Genomic DNA, 24,554 nt, shown 5'->3' on the forward strand with positions numbered 1-24,554 from the left:
AATACATCTTTAACCAGGATGTGAATAAATCTGAACGGACGCTTGTTTTAAATCACTAAAAGTAGGATTAGAAAAGAATGGAAATGTAGCCGTTTTAACCCCAGAAATGTGAGTTTTATATTAGAAGAAATGTCCTTTTATTCTCTTTACTCAGCACAGTTTAGCAGTTAGACAGATTTTTTTTTCTGGGAAAGGACTCTTCAGCAAATTTAACAAGTTCATTGAGCATAACTGCCAGTAATGTTTCATATTGGACCGCAATGTTGGCGGAAAGCTCTTAAAAAGCTGCATTTTGTACAAATCCTGCCAGCCTCCATCTTCTCTGGCAGATTATGAAATCTGAAATGAGTCCAAACCTTATTAACACCATAATTAAACCTGGAGCTCCAAGTATTATCGAAGTCGCCCGAATATGATAACGGAGACACAGAAGCAATTCAAATTACCCAATTTTCCTTAATCATCTGGAATTATCAATAATATGAATCTCTATCGACTGACTCCATCCAGCAGAGATTTCTGAGCAAGTAGAGCTCCAAACACCTGCAGAGATATAATTCACATCCATCCAGCATGACTGTCAGACCTGCTCATGACAATCAGATCTAATAGAAAGCAGAAAAGCAGATGTGTAGAATATGAAATTAAAAACGTCTGCAATCGATGCAACACAAGTTATATTCTGATTTAGGGATCCCATGTTTTTTTGTGATTAAGTACTTGTCCACACCTAGTACTGATAGGAGAACTGGTTGTTCTCCAACGTTCTCTAAAGAACTTTGAGAACAGAAACAGAACGACTGCAGTTAGACTCTGATTAAAGTACAGCTGGACGTCATCCACTCTGAAGACAATTGTTTTTTCTGATTTTGTCTCTGCTTAGAGGAGTAAACTTTTTTTTATTATTGTCATTGTTTTCCTTCGTTTTCATGATTATCTACTAGTTTGTGTTGATCTTTCGCATAAAATCATAATAAAATACGGAGAAGTTTTTCATTGTGGCACAAAGTGAAAAAAAAGTATGAATATTTTTCAACACTACGCCATTGACCACCTGATTAGGGTCAAGCTGACAAAGAAAAGGCACAAGAGCTGATTTTCTATATGCTTCACGAATAAAATGAATTTACAAAGCGACTAATTTCAGCGCAGGCAGCAGGGAAAATAAGAAGAAGGAATAAGCAAAAGCGGAGCTGACTGTGTTGCTGAGGTCAGGTGTGGAAACTGCAGATGTTGTCATGCTATGAATCTTTTAGCTCATCCTGTTCACTTATCTGCTGCTTAAACCCTTTTGTTCTGTGACGCAACCATGAAAACAACAAAGGAAGAAATCCTGTGTTGCATCTTTAAAACCAAGAAGTTTCAGATAAAACTCTTTTAGAAGCCTATTTAAATTACACACACAACATTACAACGTTACAGGACATGATTGCTATTTCAGGAAGGATTAGCGGTGTGAGAAATGAGTGCGACCCAGCCGTAGGACTTTCCAGCCGAATAACAAAATGTTTGACTGTGCTACGTCTGATTTATGCTGATTAATAGAGACACTGGTGCTGGCTCTGATTTCAGCAGCTCGTCTATACAACTCAAAGCCGTCTAACCAGCTCGCATCAGGATAAATGTCTGCCACAGTCCGCTCAGGTAGAGGCAACAATTTTCACAAGTCGTTATTCTCAAGAAACTCAGGGTCCAAGTCTTCTGCCCCAAGTCCAAGTCGGGTCTGGAGAGTCTAGAGTTTAAAGTAAGCCTCTTCTGATCGAACGCATACTATCTGTATCTGACGCTGTAGTAAGCCGAACCATCTTTGCTCATAAGCCTAATTTAGCATGAGAAAATTACAATTCTTGATCTTTTGACATTGAAATCAGCATTGAATCATATATGGAAACTGTAGTGTGAAATGTACTCCATTAGAAATATAAATATGCACATACTTAAACCTGTTAACGCTGAATTTGAGACTGAATCACAAATTTTATTTTATCCTTGCAATAACTTTAGGCAAGGCGTGTTTATTCTCTGCCTCACACTGCAAAAATTGGAATTAGTATATTTTTGCTTGATTTACCCAGTGAAATTGTTATTTTAACCCCTAAAATTAGTTAATTAGATATCCTGCACTTGATATAAGATGATGGGGATGAATTGTTCTTATTTTAAGCGCACAAATCTTATTCCATTGGCAACTAGTCTTAGTTAGCTGCTCAAATCAAAGAAAATATACACTAATTTCAAGAAAATGTTACTTACTTTTATTTCCCTTTTGCAGTGCATAGTGATCATCTTCTCACTGTGTGTTCCACTGGTTCTGGTTTGAAGATGAGTTAGATGAACGTTTTTATTCTCCAGATCTACATGAAAAGCTGCTGCCGCCAAGTCTGAATGGTCAACATGAGCCGCTATAAATTACAACGTAACGAGCACAGGGTGGTAAGTAAATTAATTTCTGAATAATTATTACAGGAAGTGCATTTATTTTGATTTTACAGGAACTGTTTTTGCTATGTTCCATTTATCTTAACAGGAAAAGAAAAAGAATAAAGTAATCTAAGTCAAACTGGTTCAGAAGAGACCAAACATCCAGTCTGAGAGAAATTCACATGGTCGGTGTCATGAAACTGCAGCAAACAGGAAGCGATTAGGAGCCATTTTCACCTAAAGTCTGTGAAGATCACGGGGAAATATCTCCTCTAACAAGAAAACATGCAAATGTGTGATGGAGCTGGAGCATGCAGGCTGATCTGAACATTTATGGTTCAGATATTGTTTTCAAAATGAAATTTCTGGTGTGCCAATAAAAACTAAATGAAAATTGAAATTGAGGTCTTTAATATTGTCTGATTGGAGGAAGTGATGTTTTCCCCCAAAATCCAAAAGTGGTAAAGCAGAAACCCTTTTGTTTGTCACTTAAATCTAGAAATCGGCTGCTACATTTGCACCAATGATGCTATAGCCTTAATTATAAAAACTGTTGCCAGATTTAGGCTACTTTTAAAAAAGAAAAAAAATTCTAAAAAATGACAGAGAACAAAAAGTTAAAAGCTGAAATAATAACAAACAATGCAGATTGGAGAGCAGTAGGAGAACTCAGCAGAGTGAGAGAAATAGACCCTGATGTCCTCCAGCAGCCTAAGCCTATAGCAGCATAACTATAGAGATAGCTCAGGGTAACATGAGCCACTCTGACTAGAAGCTTTGTCACAAAGGAAAGTTTTAAGATTAGTCTTAAAAGTAGACGGGGTGTCTGCCTCACGGACCAAAACTGGGAGTCCATCATAAAATGTTAAAATGTCATTATGGATTTGCTGTGTTGTGCGATTAATTAATTGTCAATGCTGACTGGCTGCAGTTGAACAGAGCGAGGCAGCGGTAGAGGCGGGATTTTCAAAGGCAATTTAGTCAATTCCACAAATGACGACACACTGAAAACGATTCAAACTTGGTCCTCAAAAGATAGGGGGCACTTTGTTCCTCACAGAACCCAGAAAATAAGTAAAATGCAAGCTTTGCAAAACTGATCTGACACCAGAGCACCAAGACGGTGATACAGGAGCTGAAACAACATGGACTCTTTGAAGAGGGTGAAGGAAACTCAACAGCAGGGTAAGTCTTTACAATATCTGACGTTTGCAGGGTTTCAAAGTGAGGAAGCAGCGACTGCGCTTGGTTTGTGCGCCGCCAGCGGATTCCTGCGCGACACCCCGAAGCACGGCTATAACTGAGCCTTTACCGCCAGTCTGTCTGACAGCTAGCTTAATGCTGCTGGTTGCTTGTTAGCTGGTTAATGACAGTAGCGCAAAATTCCCTGATCAGACTGAAATGTGTTCAGAGGAAAAGGAAATAAAGTATTCCGAATGCACCGTTTATTTGGGCTCAATATCAGATAATCAGACCATGACTGTTTACTAGCCCTAAGCCTTAATTCAAAGAAACTCTTTGACATTTGTAGTTGCTAAAATGTCCCTAAAACAACTGCAGAAGTTTTATTGTGGAACCAGAATGAAAGTTTGGTGCGACACTCAGAATGAGAACATGCTAAAACAAATTAAAATACTAATAGAAAAATGAAAAATAAGCGTCCTTAAAGGACACCCTCAAAAATATAAAACCATCAGAAGAAAAACTAAATATTAAATATCAAACACCCTTTTTGACTCATCAAATAAATATTAGAAACACGTAAAGAAGATATAAAGATCCTTACATTATGTCCAACGTTTTCTCCTAGGTGCACCAGGACAAACTGCATTAGTATCACAGTTTTATAGTTTCACTTTTGGAGTGTCATATAGACAACGTTGACTATGAAATGATTGACTTATAATCTAGTCAAGATAAAGTACTTTATTTGAAGCTAAATTATTTATTATTTAATGTTATTTTAATAGAACACCTAAGTAGTAACCTGTTTTTGTGTGCTTATTTGCTTAGAAAAAAAGGGGAGGGAATTAAACGTTTTTTTGTCCAATTCATTGATAAATCAAAAGAATAATTGACCAATTAATCGATAATCAAAATAATCATTAGTTGCATCCACGTTTAAATGTCGAGACGTTGACCGTTAATCTTTAAACTACTTTTAATGAGATTCTAAATGCCAGGAAGTCTCTCAGTCATGTCAAGCATTTCAATACAACAAAGCTGCACAAAGTTGAGTTTTTTTTTTTTTTTTTTAACTGCAAAGCATCCTACTTCACATTTCCAGATTGGGTGCCAGAAAACAGCTTGCACTGTGGAGCAGCTGTGTCTGAAATGTGCAGCCAGTGGTGTGGATATTGTGTTGAGTCAGGCAGCTGCAGCACACCGTGAGAAAGCAGAAAGGGGGCATCTCACCATCAACCCCTGACACTCGCTGGGAGCAGCAGATTTACTCTTCAGGGGTCACGACAGGCGACAAGCAGCTGATGGCAGAAGATTTTTCTTCTGAAGAAAGGGCTGGAACACAGATTCTCACACACAGACGAAGCCAGAATAAAAAAAGGAAAACTCTGAGATAAATCTGACATTCAGCGTGTTTAAGGATGCTTAGTAAACTTTACATTTGAAACGTCAACGCACCACTAGCAGGCAGACAGAACACCTGAGTTTAGTGATGAAGATTAGATACCAAATGTCTTGCCGTAAGCTCTATTATACTAATATGCCATCGCTGGGCTTGCCATACACCCACCCATACTGAACTGCTGTTGCATCACCAGAAACTACTAAAAAAATTGAGCATGCGAGTCGTCAACGCTACCTTTGGTTCAGTTCTTGGAAAGTACGGCACTGCTTTCCATTTTCATGCAGACGACAGTCAGATTAATGTCCCACTGAACCAGGAAGTGCTTACACTGCCAACAAACCCATGGATGGCTCTGCAGAAATCAAGGCATGGATGTCTCTTAACTTTCTGCATTTAATGATACAAAGACTGGATCTGTTGCTTTGGAGTGATGGCTCCAACTTTTTATGTCGTCTTTGCTACATATCTCGTAAAGCTTGGATAGTGTGTCTTCAGTTGAATGGTAAGGTTAGCTCTACGGTTAAATCCAGATATTCTATGACAAGCTTTAAGGCAGCTTGTCAAAGCTGAATCATTTCTTTCTCTGCATCACTTGGAGATTTTAATCCATGCTTTTATCATGGCTCATTTCGACCACTGCAACAAACTTTACGTCGGGCCCAGTCAGACGTTGCCCACTCAGCTCCATTCGGGTTTAAATGCTGCTCTGCTTTACACCGGTACAAAACAGCTGGTGGCCGTAACTCCAATGTTAGCATCTCTCCACTGGCTTCTAGTTCACCTCAGGATAGAGAAATCTGTTCATTTGTTTTCAAAGGATCAGCTTTAACCGCACAGCGGATCCATCAGCAGATCCGTTGTCGTTAGTCGTTGTGAAGACATAGAGGAAGCTGAGAGGTGACCCAAGACTGTGGAAAGGTTTCCCTTTTACACATCAGCCAGTCAGAGTCTGTTTTTAAGTCTTCTCTCTAAACATGCTGGTATTCTGTCTGTGCTTTATAGTTTCTTTGGCCAGCTGTGTTGTTTTTAAAGTGCTTCATAAATAAAGGTGGACTGAAGGACTTCATGGTGACCCAAATATCTCAAAACTGTGACATAAGTTAAACTTCCTTTCTCTCTTCTTTCAGCCAGCTGACTGGCAGTGCACATGTGGCACAGGCACAACTCTATGCTTCCAGTCAGCAGTGGAAAACGTCACCAGGACTTTGAATTAGTGTCAGTTTTGAAAAAAAAAAAAAAAAAACCTCGGTATACCTTGATACCCACAAATGATCCGAGCCTAAAATAAAGACTGATCTTAAATCAGTGCAGATAACTCACCTGCTCTTTGTGCCTCCTAATCCTGGACAAATCAAGAAAATGAACTTTTCTCACCAGAGGCAAATATGATACTTTTCCCCCCTGAATGAATTAAATAATTTGAAAACAGCCTTTTAATAACTCAGGTTATTTCTGTGCTATTAAAATTTGTTTGAAGATATTTAACATTGAAGTGACCAAGGCAACATTCCACATTATTCCTGTGAATTATTCTCCACCGCTGGTGCTGAAATCCTGCCTTTCAACCAAAAAATGGAGCTTTCAGAGCAGAGGAAAGAAGATGGATGTTTGTTTGTGGGGAAGGCTGTGTAAGGGGAATTGCTGCAATTCGCACCTTCATAATTAATCATTACAATGGCGCAAATATCGCATTAACCTCATCGCAGGAAATTGGCAAATAATTGTGGAGAGACAACCCTGTGTTGAGTGCGTTGACAGCTGGAAGTTATGCATCCACTGGTGCAGGGGAATGGGAATACAGGGCCTCGTAGCCTAAAATTGGAGCATGAATCAGCAGATCCTGACAATATGAACTGGCCTTCACTCTCAGTTCATGCACAACTTAAAAGAGGCAAATATATTTCTCTGTGTTGCCGGCGCATGGATTCCTTTTTATCAGTTATTAACATCTGACATTATTGATTCAAGCAGCCAGAGAAGCTGATTTTGGTGCAGCTGGAAACTCAAACGGTGGCTGCTTGGTTGGCTCTTCTGATTAGGTCTCCAGGTCCTCCCTGGCAGCTCCAAGAAAGCTCAGCAGGTACGGCTTCTGTGTTTCTCTCTCCTTATCTTTATGAATGGAAGCTTAGGTAAGAAGCCTGTTTATCTGCGGCGGCTCGCACACAAACGCTCACTCTGGTACGACAGGAATTAATGCCGACATTCCAGGTCTGGATAGGAGTAAAAAATGAAAATGCCGTGGTTCTTTTTTATTCCCAGGTTGCATTGCCTGTTCTTCCAGCCATGCATCCCTCCGTCTGTCCAATCTGTCCGTCCATCCCGCTGGGCTTTTATAGATTGTGGTTTTTGCAGATGTTGAAAGTGACACCTGGAAATTTAAAATGTAAAAATGTGCAGCAGGCCTGTAAAGCTTAACTGCCACAGCATCAGAGCTGAGGCTGAACTGACAGTAGTAGCAGATTTAATTAACACTAAATGCTATGCATGCATTGTTTACAGAGTATTTCATCTTGCACATTTTTGGTCTCTGGCTACCCAAGATGTGAGAAATATAAAAATCGCTCTATTTTTTGTGACTGCAAAAGCATTTATTGGACTTTCCAAAAGCAGCTAAATGTAACTTAAATCACTTAAATCTTAGTTTTTTGGTAAGAAGACACACATGTCTATTTATCAGAAACTAAAATGCCCAGTTTCACAATATTGTTCCAGATTAATTAGAGAAAAGCTGAAACACTCCTCAGAGATTAAGACATAAACCCGCTGAAAGCTCAAACATGTACATTTCATTCTGGATCAACAGTTAGCATAGAAATAAAGCAATGTTGGAGGATAGAGGGGAACCTTGAGCACAAAAGGATACAACCGGAGAAATGATGCCATAAGATGAAAGCATATATATCATCTTCTCTAATTCACGGTTATAGCAGCTGGGTGCCAAAGTGAAAATTACATCTGCAGGCAGAGCCGCCTAGAACGCTTCTCTTCAGTCCACTGGACCTTTTCCTCTGTTTCAGCTCTAATACGAGTTCTAGTTTAGCTGCAATAAATTTTAGACCCAGTTAATTGGGTCAAAGTAACGTCTTTTGCCACACTACGTGTAGATTTATTTTCTTGAAGGAGTTTCTGAATCTGTTGTGTTGTTTCAGCGGACGGCGCCGTTGCTTCCTGTATATGAGCCAGCTGCTGCAGCGCTCTTTAACTGCACAATTAAACCAGTGCAGGACTTTCTTTTACCAATGCACATTTCAGAGTCATTATTTTCATAACTAAACATTTATTATTTATTATTTACTATTATTATTTATAATGTGTATTTTGCAAAGCTCAAGTGTTCTGCTTGTACATAAGAGTTTAGTGTAACATCATCCATCAGTCCATTGTCTATAATCCCATACACATGCTGGGTAGTTAGGGGACGTAATAAACTTTAAGCAAACAAAGTTCCTTGCATAAAGCATCTTTCACAAATCAAAAACAAAGAGAATAAACTCTTAAATGAACAGCATGCATGTGACAAACATCATATTAATAAAAGCCGGTCTGAATAAATACGACTTCAACGTCCTCTTTAAAGAATCAATAGAATCAAGTTAATGTAAGGATGGAGGAAACGCCTTACACAATCCTGGGGTCACAACTCCAGAAGACGGATCCTCTCTGGTCTTAAAAGGCGTTCACAGAACCGTTAACAGCCTCTGACCAGAGGATCTGAGACTGTGAGGAGACCTGTAGCGCTGAAGAAGGCCAGAGAGAGGCAGGGGCCTCGAAAACCGAAGAATAACATTTTAAAATGAGCTCTAAAATGTACGGGTAGCCAATGTGAAGAGATTAAAACTGGGAAAACGCTCTGTCTCTTTAATGTTGTGGTTAAAATGCTTGCAGCAGCATTCTGAACTGACTGGAGAGGGTCAAGATCGTTCTGAAATTGCAGTGACAATAACCATGACTGGATACAATAAAAGCATGAATAATTTTTTTTAATTTGACATTTAACACCAGAGTACAAAGATTGGAAAACATTTTTAATTAATCCATGACCATGGCAGTCCAGACTCACAACTGAATACCAGGTTTTCTGAAGTTTGCTTTGACAAAGAGGCCAACCCACAAACTGCTTCGTTCCTGTGTTTAGGTTCACAGAGTCACTGTTATGCTAAAACAGTTTAACAAGGGGAACAAATATTGACTGGGCTTAAAAGAACAATAGAGCTAAATATTATCAGCACAGAAATAATGAGACCTACCAGGAAAACTGCCTGATTAAGGCGGGAAAGGGTGGCAAACATGCAAAAGAAAGAGAATAGGTCCCAGAACTGAGCCATGTGGTACACCCCATGGTCGGCTCTTAGAGTCTGCCATGGTCTGGATTGCAAAAACACTGAATGTTCAGTCAGAAAGAAAGGACGTAAACCAGTCAGTCAGAAAGAAAGGAGTTAAACCACCTTAAAGCTCACCTGATAGGCAGAACACATCAATCAATCAGTGATTTACATGTTTGCAACATTAGACAGTATCTCACCGATTAGTCAGCTGGACATCTGGAATCACGATATCCAGAAAGATGGCGAACCCTGCAGTAATCTGACCATGCCATGTGACGCCCACTCGACATTTAACAACTAATCTACACCCCAGGACTTTTCACAACATTTTCCGGACACGAGGGAATACGTGTGACCCGTCTGCTCAGCATCTCCTGAGAAAAAGAGGACCGTCAAACATGGTGGTGGCAGTGTGATGGTCTGGGGCCTGTCTTGCTACTTCAACCTCCTTAAGAAAGTCTAGCCATCAGTTTTTAAACCTTAAGTCCTAAAGTCACTTGGGTCATGCAGCAGGACAATGGTCTGAAGCACACCAGTAAGTCTGCGTCTGAATGCCATTAAAGAAGGAAAGGTTTTAAAGTGGCCTAGTCAAAGTCTGGTCCAAAAGGCAACCGTGATGACAGAAGTTTGGGCTGAAACTGAAGAGGCCCATCATGTTGGGGAACCCTTGAATGTGTTCTGAATTAAAAAGATTCTGTAAAGCAGAGTGGGCCACAATTCCTCCTCCAGACACTTGATGGCAGTAGTTGCTGCCAGTTCCTACGTTTTTAGGGGCAGCTACTTTTTCACAAAGGGCCAGGATGAATTGGATGCTTTCCCCGTTAATTAATTGACAATAGCTTTTTCACACCTGCTCAAGCTACTTTCTTTTCATACAAGGTTTAAGTGACTCAAAACCAAAAACAGCAGAAATCTGTATGGAGTGAAATACTTTTTAAGAGCACTTCATACCAGAGAACTTAAAAATCCTTTTTATTAGTTTATTCCCTGGAAATTGAGTAGGGAACATGAAAGCTGCCGTACTGAGTTTTGCGAGCAAGGAGTAAAACCCCTCTGCTTCCAGTTAAATTTTATTTCAATCATAACTTTTTTATTGCACGCACTTGACTTACACTTTATTAATCATGCTCTCCTGCTTCCAGCTCCCCCAATGCTGTAAAACTCTTATGCTTTGCTAAAATATACTTTTTTTTTTTTACTAGATTTATAAGGAATACTCAAAATGTAAAATAAAATCTGAAATTATAATGAAATCATGTCTTATTCTACTTTGAGAAGTTTAATACGATTCAGCTCTCATGCTGCTATTACCTGAATAAATCAGTCGACAGGAGTCAATACAAGCCAAGAAAACGGCGGCCTGTTAAAGAACGAGCAATTTTCTCAGCTTTTGGTGTGGCTTTAAGCAGCCAGCGTATTGACAAATGTAGATTTAAATGCGGCGGACTATGGGGAATATTGACATTTCAATAGCAAAGACACATGCTATGCCTGTGGCTGAGATGTTTCTTGTTGCAGTGAGAGATGACCTTGCTGAATATATATTGTGGAAAAACGCTGATAGGGCTCCAGTAGCTTGGGAAATTGAACCAGTGTTATAAAAGAAAAGCACACAGGCTGACAAGCAAACACTGTACCAGCGTGATTGATTCAGTCACTTATCTGAGCGCTGCTCGCCGTGCACATGAATGCATGCATGCACGCCGGTGTGTGTTTAAAGAGCGCCTCTGTCCACACATGGATAAGGCTCCTTGTGTTTAACCGCGGCGAGGCTCACCCCCCATCCCCCCCATCCCCCCCATCCCATCACGTCCTCCGTTCTATTGATTGGCACACAGAACAAACGTGCGAGCCGCCCGTGCAGAAAGAAAGAAGCCTTTTCTGTGGCGCTGGGTTGAAGAAAGGTTGCAACGGGACCTTTGACAGCACAAAATATTTTTTAGCCTTGAGGTCTTTTCAAAACTGTTACCTTTCAGCTCTGCAGGAGTAAAAGAGCGCTTTAAAGTACCGTCGCTTCTTTTTTGGTAATGAATGTAACCGTAGCAAGGTTTTAATAGCTGTAGGGTACTATAGGGCAAAATCCAGTTTTGTATTAGTGTCCGCCACTCCTATCGCTCTCCCTCGGCAGCGACTCCAAGGGCATGTATTATAACCTTTTCAATTAATGCTTTTCACTTGAGTTCAGGATTGTGACTCCTGATAGTTTTAGGGAAGGTTGCCATGAAAGGACAGAGGATGCGACTGCAGAGAACCTTTCTGAAAGTTGCAGAAGCGTGGTGTTGTGTTTGGAAGACACAAACTCTGGTATAGGTGCATTACAGTGTCCACCCAGGAAGAAAGCAGCAACAGAAAAGTCTGCAGCTTTTTTTGCATATGAGGGTTAATGTAGTGAGGAGGAAGAAAGTTGGGAAAATGTCTGAGAGCCACAGCTTGGACACCCAACAAATCTGTTTCCTACGGAGAAATTCAGAAGTTCTGGGTCGAGTCGAGTTTCTCTGTGATTCAGCACACAAACATTCTGGTAGATTTCAGGTAGATGTAATTTATGTTCCTATTCTGACTAGCATTTTTATGTATCTCACTATCTGTCAAAATGATTAAACATCCTAACCGTCACCCTAACTAAATCAGTTTGTCTGCAGGTAGGACTACGAGGCAGCAAAGCAGGTGCAGGAGAACTTTCTATGTGACAGAAAAAGTACTTGATGGTAGCAGCAGCTCCTTTAGTGGCTTCATCTAGCAGAGAAACACGGCTAAACATAAAAGCTCTGAGGCAGCAGGGAAATTAAAGGGTAGTAGCTTCAACAATCAGCGTTTCTTCAAAGAGTCATCATAGATGGTGATGGGTGTGGGCAGGAAGAATCTGTTGTAGTCTTTTGTATTACACCAGATCTGATTAGTATCCGTTTTAATTAATTATCTGGTGTTTTCAGTCCCAGCTGAATAAACATACGACACAGATGTTTGATGCATTGCATTATTCCCTATTTTGAATGTCGTTAACCAGCGGCGTCTCTGCCATGATGAGTTAACACCTATGAGCAGCAACACATGTTTTTGTGATGCAAACAACCTGATGGTTAATGAAACAGATAAATTAGCATAAACCAACACATTAGAAATGCCATTTTATATAAGCAAAATTAAATTTAGTTTTTATATATAAAATTACAAATAAAGGCTGTCTAATAATAATAATTTTCTGAACAGAAAAGATTCACATCAACCCTTCAGTAAGCCATCAAGGACAACCAACACTAAATTATTGTTTGCTTTTAGTTGACATTTTCCTGTTTTATTTGTTTAAATGTTCCTACATTTTATTCCAACCTTTTTTTAACTTACTCTTATTCTGTTTTTTTATGTTTTAATCATGTAAAGCACTTTGCATGGTCCTTGTACTGAAATGTGCTATAAAAAAAAAAAATTGCCTCACCTTGATGGTCTCACACTGTCCATCAGTTACTTAAACGTAGCGTCTGCATTTCCAGCATTCTGATTGGACGATCTGAGCTTGGGGCCGTAGGATTGGTGCCCCACAGCTGTCTGCTGAGAGCGTACTGAGCATGCTCACTGAGATTTCAGATGTTCATTATTTAAACAAATGTTTGTGGACCGGCCCCAACATCAAGACGCCTCAAGAGGATTTAGCTGCTGAACTTGTTAGTTTTCTGACAGACTTAGATATATAGACACAAATGTTTATAAAATAATTTTATTGGTAAAGGAATCTGTATTTTTTTTTACAATATTACTCTATAAAGAACGATCAAGTATCACTGATTATTGTAAACATAGAGCTCCACAGTAACATCTGGTGGGGCCCCACATTTGTTAACTCATCAGTACTTCTTCATATAGTTGCAAACTAATTTATTAAGCCTGGACTAGCAAGTTTCAGAGAGAGATTCTTCTTTTCTTCTCTTAAGATATCTTTTGCAGCACTAATGATTAGTATTTGTTGTATTCAGATAGAAAAGGGGCAGCTAGACCTGCTGCAAAGGTCCTAAGGTCGGGTACATGGGGGGTCCGCTCTACTGGTTCCCCACACGTCACCCCAAATTTAATTTCATTAAAAAGAATTTCCCCGCAGTCAAAATAAGTAACGAGGAGCATCAATTGATTTCTCTAATTCTCTCATAATTAACTAAACACAACATATTGAAGTGACTAATGTGCACTAAACATCTAAGGATTAACCGTAAACATTAATGACTTTCTGACGCTTCTAAAAAGGGCATTGCTAATTAATCCAAGTTCCAGAATTTATCAACACATTTAAAACGGTTTGTTCAAACCTTCAAAGGAGTTTCCTGGCAGAACCATCATTACTTTCTCCACTCCCTCTGAAGCGCTGCAACCGTTGGCAAAGAGTTCAAAAGGGTAAGCGAGTCCGATTTGGCTGTTTCCTCACTCATTTGGCACCGCCGACAGCTCGGCCCACGTGACCAAAAGCAAAAGAACCAAAGAGCTGAGATCGACCTGAACACTGATGAGACAACTTGCTAAAGTTTCCAAGTTAGAAAGTGTCAAAAAAAATGTTATTTTAGAAGACGGCAGCGGTTCTGAGTTCAGAAACTGGGCATTGATGGGTTTCACGTTGAGGACGGAGGGGCGAGCGATCGTCCTTGGCTGTGAGCGTTCTGCTGTTGCTTCATGATGGAGATCAGCTGCAGGGAAAGTAAAAAAGCTTCTGCAAGGCGCTCCGTCCAGTCGGCCCCGAGGGACCAGCTCTTTTCACTTCTAATTCATGCACATATAAATAACTGTCACCAGCGCTGCTAATTGGATTTAAAAGACTTGGTTGGAGAAAGACCGAGTAGAGTGGGGGTGAAGGCATTAACAAGGACACCGGCATGAAAACATTTTGAGGAATACCAACATATTTTTCTTAGAAATGCTGGTTGGTTTTCAAGAGGTAAAATGCATTCAGTGATTGAAAAGAAAAGTTTTAATGACTGTTTGTACTGTGGTGGGAGAAACTAGGAGAACCTCTTGGCTCTGGAGCGTCTAAAACCTTCTACAGCAGGCAGCACTGAGTTTCTCAGTCTCTCACATAACAGCTATGGAGCTCTATGTTTGCAATAGTCAGTGGAACTTGATCGTTATTCATCGAGTAATATTGTAAATAAAGACAGATTCCCTTACCAATAAAATTATTTTAGAAACATGTGTGTCTATATATCTAAATCTCTTAGAAAACTTCAGCAGTTAAATCCTCCTGAGGCATCTTGATGTTGGGGCCAATCCACCAACGTTTGTTTAAATAATGAACATCTGAAATCTCAGTGCGCATGCTCAGTACGCTCTCAGCAGACAGCTGTGGGGCACAAATCCTACGGCCCCAAGCACAGATCGTCCAATCAGAATGCTGGAAATGGAGACGCTACGTTTAACCCTCCTGTTATGTTACGGGTCAAATTGACCCGTTTTAAAGTTTGAAGATCTAGGAAAAATAGTTAAAATTATTTTTTCGGTATGAAACTTCTTCTGCTTGCCTTAAATATTGTAATCAACATATAATATGAAAATGGTTCATCTCACATATTTGCAACCACCCCCTGCATGTTTATATCACATAGATACTGTTCGGGTCAATTTGACCCAACAGTCAAACTGGAGGTAAAAGGGTGTCAGAAATGTCACACTATTTCTTTCTTTGCAATTGTGAGACATGTTTCACCCCAATCACACACACACACACACACACACACACACACACACACACACACACACACACACACACAATGGATGAAAGACTGGTGGCATTCAGAGGTCGCTGCCCATTTAGGCAATACATGCCTTCCAAATTAGCTAAATATGGGATAAAAATCTGGGCAGCATGTGATGCAAACACCAGCTATGCATTGAACATGCAGGTTTACACTGGAAAGCCGGTTGGAGGAGCCCCAGAGAAGAATCAGGGCACAAGGGTCGTGCTCAACATGGCGCAGGATCTTAGGGGATAGAACATAACCTGTGACAATTTTTTCACAAACTACAACTTGGATCAGGAGCTTCTAAAGAGAAAGCTCACTATGGTCGGAACTGTCCGAAAGAACAGGGCTGAACTCCCTGCTGAGCTGCTGGTAATCAAGGACAAGGCCCCTCAATCTTCCATGTTTGCCTTCACAGACACCACAGCCCTAGTGTCTTACTGCCCCAAAAAGGCAAAAAATTTTGTGCTCATGAGCACTCTGCACAAAAATGCTGAAATCAGCACAAGAGAGGACCAGAAACCAAGCATGATCCTTGGTTACAATGCCACCAAAGGGGGGGTAGACAACTTAGACAAAGTGACAAGGTCCTACAGCACCAAACGGATGATTGCGCGCTGGCCATTGGTCATCTTTTATAACATGATCCATGTATCAGCCTACAATGCATTTATCATCTGGACGGAGATATTTCCTGACTGGAATGTGTCAAAGCTGTACAAGAGGTGCATCTTTCTCGAGGAGCTGGGGAAGGCGCTTGTGACCTCGCACATCCAACGGAGGCAGCACCTGCTAAGGACCCCAGCCGCTGCAGCCATGGTGAGGGAGATCCAGGAAAGGACTGCATCAAGTACACCAATGCATTAGGTAAGTAAGTGTTTGTGTGTGTGTGCATGTGTGTATATAAGTGTATGAGAGTGAGTTGTGTGTGTCTTGGGATCAGCAAAAAGACACCATAGTAAAGTAATCATGGTCCTCTTGTTTATAGGTTGCTGCTGAGGGGAAAAGAACGAGGAAGAGGTGCCAGGTCTGCAGGCCATCTGACCATGTCAAGACAAGCATGACCTGCGTGAAATGTGCAAAATTAATTTGCATAAAGCACAGTGTGATGACATGTCACTCGTGTGCTGTGTAGATGTACAGACAGACAGACAGACAGACAAACAGACAGACACACAAGCACATACCCCTTGTTCATATTGCAATTGCTTGTTTGTTGTATTGCAATTTTGTTCATTTCTGGTTCACAAACAGTGCATGTATGTAAAACAAAATTGAAATGGTATGTTTCAATGTTGTGTAAAACTATTGTGTTTTATATGTTGGTCTTTCAAAAGTAATAAAGTGGTGAAACATTAAAAAAGTTTGAACATGCAGGTTTTCTTTTGAAAAACGAGTGAATTATCATAATTGGATCATTACCTGTTAGAGGTAAGGAACACCATTGCACTAAATATTGATAGAATAGTTAGTAATGGAGTTAGTAATGAAATATTAACAATGCTTGTAAGGATTTTTTTGGTTTCAGACATCTTTTGGATAGTTAAACATGCACCGGGTCAATCTGACCCGGGAACAGCATTGCTGTTCCTAAAAAATGAACATAACAGGAGGGTTAAGTAACTGATGGACAGTGAGCGACCATCTAGGCGAGGCAAATTTACTTTTTATAGCACATTTCAGTGCAAGGATAATGCAAAATGCTTTACATGATTAAAACATAAAAAAACAGAATAAGAGTAAGTAAAAAAAAAAAGGTTGGAAGAAAATGTAGGAAAATTTAAACAAAATAAAACAAAGGATAACGTAAACTAAAAGCAAATATTAATCTAGTGTTGGTTGTCCTTGCTGGCTCACTGAAGGATTGATGTGAGTCTTTTCTGTTCAATAAATGAACAATATGAGTGAGCCTTTATTTGTAATTTTATGTATAAACAGTAAATTATATTTAGCTTATATAAAATAGATTTTCTTGTGTGTTGGTTTATTGTAATTTATCAGTTTAATTTAAAATTGATCAAAGTCAGGTTGCATGAATCACAAAAACTAGTTGCTGCTAATAGGTCTTAATTGGTGGAGTAATTCTGGTCCACTCCTCTTTCTACTTTTGCTTCAGTTCATTGAGGTTTGCAGACGTTTGCTTCTGCACATCTCTGTGAGGGCCTCCACAGCATTTTCACTGGGTTAGCATGTCTGGACTTTGCCATTGTAACAACTTGATGTTCTTGTTCTTAGAAATTCTGTCTCAGGTATCAGATTATTTACAGCAACAGTGCATAATAATGAACAAATGTGACAAAAATATTACTTTATATACAGCTCAGCTCATGAACCCTCCTCCATTGTACTTCAGAGTTATCCAAACAACTTTGTTCCAGACGTTTGCCTCGGTTTAGGGACAGCCTTGCTACCATTTTAATGTTTTTCACAGAGGATGATTTCTCCTAAAAAAAATGCCTCATACAATTGGTGTTCTTTTTAGTCTTATTTCTAGTTTTGCAGTCACGAAGTTTAACCTCTAACCTGCTAACTGAGGCCCATATCGCTCTAGTTTCTGAGCTCCATGCTCTGACCTGAGAAGATTAGCAGAGGTCTGAAATGTTTCCCTGTCGGGCATCGTCTTTGTAAAATGATTCATCCCAGATTGCTGCTCCATGGTCATTGCTGATTGCTTTCTGTCTCGGCATTGTGGTAACACGCACATCTATGTTCCAGAGCAGCAAACTGTCAAAACTCCTGCTTTAGCACAGCTCTTCCCTCTGATAAAGATCAATGCCTTTGATTAGCAGCACCTGGCAGCTACTTTCATCCAGTGGGGATGTTCTTGGTTTTTACCAGTTATTGTTTTGACAATGTTGGCAACGCCTTTTCCTTTCAATAGTTCCACACAGCGGTGAGCCAACCATTAGCTTTAAATTGAAGGGATTTAGTAAATAGCTGATGGAGAGTAAAATGGAGTCCCTCACTGCAGGAGAACCTGGTCTGCAGTACAATAAGACACACTCTGTGTTTTTGCATAGCAACAGATTCACAAGGACACGTCGACAGAGTTAGAACAAGGCGGGTGTCCAGTTAGTTTCAGAAGAAGCTGTCTTATTAAAAAAAAAAACAATTTAAAATGTGTGCAGAGCACGCCATCATAGCACCTCTGACAATGAATGGCAGCATTTATAAGCATCCGACAGAACACTATTTAGCAACATTAAACTCAACATTAGACGCGGAGGAAATCGTCTATGGAGTTCAAAAGATGTCAGCATGTGGGAGAAAAAGAGGGACACAGCGAGATAAGAGCACCACAATTCACATAGTGCTCACATATTTCTATATGATCATTTTCAGAAAATTTAAATTGTATACAAATAAATAAATGAATTCATCCAATTATATAATGTCTCTGAATTAAATATATATATATATATATATATATATATATATATATATATATATATATATATATATAATTTTATAGGTGCATAAATCAACAGGTAAACACTGGTTTGCTGTTATAACCAATCAGATGTTCGCTCTGTTGGAAGAGGCATAGTGATGGCCTGTAATGCAGGAAATATGAAATAATGGAATAAATACTGAGCCTTAATTAGGGTTATGACACAATCCAAATGATGAGGGTTTATTCTTAATTCTTAAAATTACGCAGCCATGGAGACCTGTGCCTCTTCTAACTGGTAGGAGCCATAAAAAGTTTCACTTTCATGGTGAAAAGTCAAGTTCTGAGGCCCGGCCATGCCCCTTAGACATGTGAGAAAAGTCAGAATCTTGGTACCATCTGCCTTATGAGGAAATACAACACATTTCAATTTGTCAATCAAAGCCTCCAGGAGTTTGTTCCAATAGAAAGGCTAGAAACGGCCAAAATGGGGTCGAAAATTCAAATTTAATCCAAGATGACCGACTACCAGATTGTTGTAGAGCAGGAGTTCCCAGACTTTACAAACTGTGACAAAAAAAGCACCACAGACTGGCAACCCCCATTTTCCTTTAGTATCGGTTTCCCAAATAAGGAAATACTAAATCTTTTTACGACATCCACATCGAATTATTAATAGTACCAGGACTTTAAACAATTGTTCAAACTACTGTATCACTTTATTCTCATACTGTTACGTCTTTGTTCTGGTAATATTAGGACTTTATTCTTGTAATTTAACCATTATTTTTATCAGAGCCATAATACATTAAAGAGAATAAATTATTGGAAATATATTAACAATGTGATTAAAAGTTTGCTATATTACACTTCCTGTAAGACAAAATGAACTATTATGATGCAGATAAGAATGTAGCTGTGTGAACCTAAAATATCTGCTCAAGATATTAATTAATAACAAAACTACAAAAGTAGCGTTTTCAGAAAATTTCATGGACGACTGATGCATGTGCAAAATCTGGGGAGTTATTGTAAATGTTTCTAATAATAAGAAACTTTGCTGCACTTTTGCTGCTCTGGACCTTTTAAATTTGTCGTACTGCAAAGGAGCCATCTGATGCACTGGGGTTCCCACTGTTCCCATGGGTCCTTTGTTTAAGTGCCTGCCATCAGATAAATACTGAATCGATTGTAGCACTTATGGCCTGCTTTACTAGGAGGCTACAAGAAGACTGTATTAAACATGAACAAAAAAGGAGGGAAAGTGTGGGAGAATGTGGTGAGGAGAAAAGGAAATCATGCAGGAAGAGCTTACCTGGTTCCTGCGCAGATCCTGCGTTGTAAGGGTTGGGTAGGTGGAAAAAGAGGGGAAAAAAACAGAAAGGGAGATTAGCACTGGAACATCCGCTTAAGGTAGATTTCATTTGCACAAACATGGTGGGGCATGCTGGGAAAGAACAACAGAAACAGGAACATAATGTAGAGAATACACTGTTTTCCTCCTGAGGAGGAAATAAAACAATAATAATTAAAATAATATCAAAATACTTCTTTTTATACAAAGACAACTATTGCATTTCTAATTTAAAAGACAAATCAGCTTTCAGCATAATTCTGGAAGTCATAAATAGCAATAAAATAGCAAGACCCACATTACAACAGTGGTGTAAAAAAGGTCAGTAAAGCTCCTGTATCCGCCACAGTCAGGCAGTAAATCTCCCAAACGACATACGCTAATACTGATTAAATGTTAGCCCATAAACAGGGTTCTGTGGTTCCAGTGCAGTCCTGGGCCATGCAACGCTCCGTTCTGCTGCAGAACAAATCCACGCAGCACAGCAGAAACCAGCTGACGGCTCAGTAGGCTAAAGGTGGAGCCCCGAAACGAGCCAAAGCGTCTCCTCCGTTACGTCTACATGTGGTTTTAAAGCTACTGGAGGCTAACGTGGTAAATAACAACACAGGTTCTGCTGGAGCCAGACTAAAATAAGAACCCTTAGAAGCCCACCCTGCTGCTGAAGATGATCACCGAAGAACACATTTAACAAAATTACCAAAAAGACAGAATGTACAGGGCTGCTGCTGGATATATTTGCATTTGCAATTTATTTCAGTGCAGAACGGTTCTTTATTTGTCCCTCAGTGGCAACATTTCATTATAACAGGAAATTGAAAGGCAAATAGAAGCACACAGTGGCACAATAAAAATAAGTAATTATTATAAAGTAATTACATGAATGACTCAAAGGTACGCACTTCTATAAAATATATTAACATGATACTATTAGTGTAATATTCTTTGCTGTTTTACAAACAGGACCATTTTTCAGCTTTTGGATTTTTTGATTCAATGATTTAAAACACGCAACCTTCTGATATTCATCAGTGGTTCAATATAACAAAGAATCATGTTTTTTTTTATTTTACATTTCTGCACAATTAAGAAATAGAAAGAAATAGAAAGTGAAAAAGCAAATCAGATTTTTTAAATGCTTAAAATTCCGCAACAAGTACTGATACATATCTATATTTAATATAGATTTTGATATGATTTAATAGAAACTAAAAATCAAGCAAACAATAAATATAATTTATTTAATCTATTTACAGCATATTTATATGTATGACAGATACGTTATTATTAGATGTTTTTCGGACTATAAGGCACATTTAAAATCCTTAAATCTTCTCAAAAATTGATGGTGCTCCTTATCTATGATCACAGTTGTGTTTACTGACTGATTTTATGTACAATGCGCTCAAAGATCTGTTAAAATGTGTAAATACGACTTTGGTAAGAAATAAAGCCTCTCCGCTCAGTGGATATTAGGAGCATTACGGTACATTGTGTCACTACCTGATAGGACCCCTGAGCTGTCTACCAGACTGCCTGACTGTAATGTCTAAACTAGAAGCGCATTCATGTAATATGCGCTAGCAACAATAAACCTAGTAAGTTAATTCACTATGAAAGTTACGTTTATAGTGCACCTTATAATCTGGTGCACCTTATGGTCCAAAAAATACAGTAATATTTATTATTATCTAACCAATGAGAACTGTATAAAAAAAGGTTAAATGAAAATAAACAAAATACTTCAAACATCTCTAAAATGCTGAACAGTTAGACATCTCGAGGACTTGTACTGTATTAAAATCAGCTTGTGTTGCGCCCATATTTAAAATCTTTAAATCTTCATTTAAAACCAATACAATAACTTGTTTGACGGCAGGTCATCTAAAACCTGAGAATAAATAAACGACAGAAACAGAAAGCCTGAGTGAAATCAGCCTGAGCTGAGGCACAAGTCCAAGCCTGCAGAGAGAGAGAGAGGAGAGTTGGCCTTCAGTACAGTCTGGCAGTCATTTAGGCCCTCATCATAGAAGAACATTTTTCAGCCAAGGAAGCATCAGGATTCCAGCTAAGAGGCAGCTTTTGATTAGAAAACCTATTTCCTCTTCAAGTTTTGCCAATTTTCAATCATGGTGATATTCTAATTACCATTATCCAAAGCAAGAGCAGGACTCAGAGATAGAATGGGAGTGAGGGAGGACGGCTGCCTTTTCACAACAAAACAGGACGAGCAAGAACGAAAATTTAAATGGAACAATGAGGCTAAACTGTTACACGGTGCTGTAAAAAACTATATTTGCACTCTTAAAAATTTCTTCAGTCTAAATTTAAATGTCTCAGATAATCAAATCATTTTTATTCACAAAGATAAACTGAGTAAATATTAAAAAAGCAGTTTTTAAATAGTTATACAGACCAGCATGGGAATATGTGGAAAGGTAATTGCCACTTTGGTTAAATTAGAAATCAATTGATAAATCTTATTTTGAAAGAGCTGAGTTCAGTTTCACTACACAGGACTGATTACTGCATTATCTGTGGAAACCAACTAAACCCGTTAAATAGAACCTGTCTGACAGCACGAAGCAGCACAGAAAGGTCTGTATATATATATATATATATATATATATATATATATATATATATATATATATATATATATATATATATATATATATATATATATATATATATATATGTGTGTGTGTGTGTGTGTGTCAGAAAGTGAAATAAATGTATTTAGGTGGTTGTTTCTCTAACCGCTGGGTGTTTAATGAGTGGCAGAAATTTAAATCCATGCATCCTGAATTCAATCTGGGAAAGTCCCACAGCTTCTCAGCTCTAACGCAATACTTATTCTGCTCGACAAAACCTTGATTGAGTTTGACAGCCTTCGGTTTCACCAGAAAAGCTTTTACCAAAGCTCCAGCACTCACCAGAAGAGTAAACTGCTAAGTCTCTCTGCATCGCATCACTGGTCCCCTGCTTAAGCATTCAAGCGTAGTCCACAGAGCGCGGTAACAAAGTGCTTCAGAGAGCGCCACATATTCCACCCCAGACCACCCCGGAGTTCAGGTTCACGTGGTGCGATGCGAAGGCTTTGCTGTGGGGAGATTGAACGGCAACAGGCTAAACACGGAGGAGCTCCCCCCCCCCCCATGTTAAGCAAATGGTGAGCAGGTGAAGAATAACTGCATGGCCACTCTGCCCCTCGTGGGCCTTGTGGGAGCTTTTTGCTAACCCACCCTGACCCGAAACCTCCAGAGGTGCGGTTAAATGACAAGGACTGCGGAGATGCATTAAACATGAATCATTTGGACACAGAGCCAGGCGCTGGCCCACTCCAGAGATGATAGGGACATTAGCCAGGGCTTCACCAGGGCCTGAGCTGCATTTAATGAAGGCCTCCACTACCTCCCAATGTCTCTCTCCACATTTGACTCACAGCCATGAAGGTAAGTAGTTAGAGATAAACACTTCCACTTCTCTCTCTGGCTCCAGTGGTCTGTTTTCTGCCTCCTCCACAACAGAGCAGCCTGACAACTTAGTCTAAATGTAGTAAGCAGTTATAGAGAACAACTTGGACAAGTAATCAGGACAAAAACAAGGGCCAGTAAGGATCAAAAGTCATTTGAGAAGCTCTGACCAGAAAGGATGGGGTGTACTGTGTAAATGGGGGGGGGGGGGGGGGGGGTTGTTATCGAGGAAAATATACTTTTCATTGGGCCTGGGGTCATTTCCAGCTTCAAGGTTCAATACGACTTTAAAAACCAAGTAAAGCTCCGCATCATAACTTTATGTCCTTAACAGCCTACCCTTTAGACATAATAGTAAAATTGACTGTTTTGACAGTAAAGTAGTCCCCCCCCTCCCCAATGACTCTGAAAGTAGAACTGTTATAAAATCTACCAGATTTATCATGTCTGTGGGTACAATTAATGGCTCACTGCAGACTTCCTATCATGGGAAGTAAGGTGGCTAATTAACAAGCTAATAACTTGTCAAACACCAAATTCTACAGTTTGTTAATGGTGCTTTTAAGGTTGAAATTTACAAAAAGAGCGTATCAGTTGTTTCAAAAATCAGCTAGAAAGATTCCCCACCAAGGCAGCTGTATATATTGTCTTCTCAAGTCCATTGCCTTCGTGTTTCACAGCCTTTTTGTCATCAGAGCCCTGGTTCCTCAACGTCTGAGCCGGTATGCTTCTCTGTTTATGCGCTCATCGTGTAGAAATAACTTAGTCTTAATGGTTATGCCCAGTGACCAACACAGGATGGTGTTATGAGCCCACACATATGCCCCCATGCGGGATTCGAACCCCCAATCTCCAGCACCCTACTAACTGAGCTATCCAGCTGGCTAGTTCATCGCGAGTGATGGAAACAAAAGAGAAACTGGAGGAATACCAAGGGCTCAGGGGAGAACTAGAAAGAGCCTGGAAGGTGAAGACAGCAGTTGTGTCCGCTGATATCGAAGCATTCGGGGCAGTAACCCCCCCACTATGGAGAAGTGGCTCCAACAGAAACCTGGAGGAACGTCAGACATCTCAGTCCAGAAGAGGATATCAGAGGAACAGCTAAGATCCTAAGAAGAATCCTCAAACTTCTGGGCCTCTGGTAGAGGACCCGAGCTGGAGAGACAACCACTCTGCTCAGGAGTATGACGGGAGGGTGAGAGAGCAGGTACACTGCAAAAAGAGAACTGAAAATAAGTCAAATTTTCTTAAAATGAATGTATTTGTCCTTGATTTGAGCAGGT

The 24,554-nt window shown here is 39.6% G+C and overlaps 1 protein-coding gene across 5 annotated transcripts in view; it reads right to left on the bottom strand.

The window, feature by feature from the left end:
- The window catches only part of cadm1a (cell adhesion molecule 1a), a 523,695-nt gene that overhangs the window by 150,115 nt on the left and 349,026 nt on the right, over positions 1 to 24,554 (bottom strand). For 4 of the 5 annotated variants that reach the window (XM_036142719.1, XM_036142721.1, XM_036142723.1 and 1 more), the window contains exon 2: positions 19,757 to 19,774. The exons of the other annotated variant lie outside the window; for it this stretch is intronic. In XM_036142719.1, coding sequence (XP_035998612.1) covers positions 19,757 to 19,774 — 18 coding nt within the window. The remainder of the gene's footprint in view (positions 1 to 19,756; positions 19,775 to 24,554) is intronic. 5 annotated transcript variants of the gene reach the window in all.

This window comes from Fundulus heteroclitus, chromosome 11, assembly GCF_011125445.2.
Source record: "Fundulus heteroclitus isolate FHET01 chromosome 11, MU-UCD_Fhet_4.1, whole genome shotgun sequence".
NCBI classification, from domain to species: Eukaryota; Metazoa; Chordata; class Actinopteri; order Cyprinodontiformes; family Fundulidae; genus Fundulus; species Fundulus heteroclitus.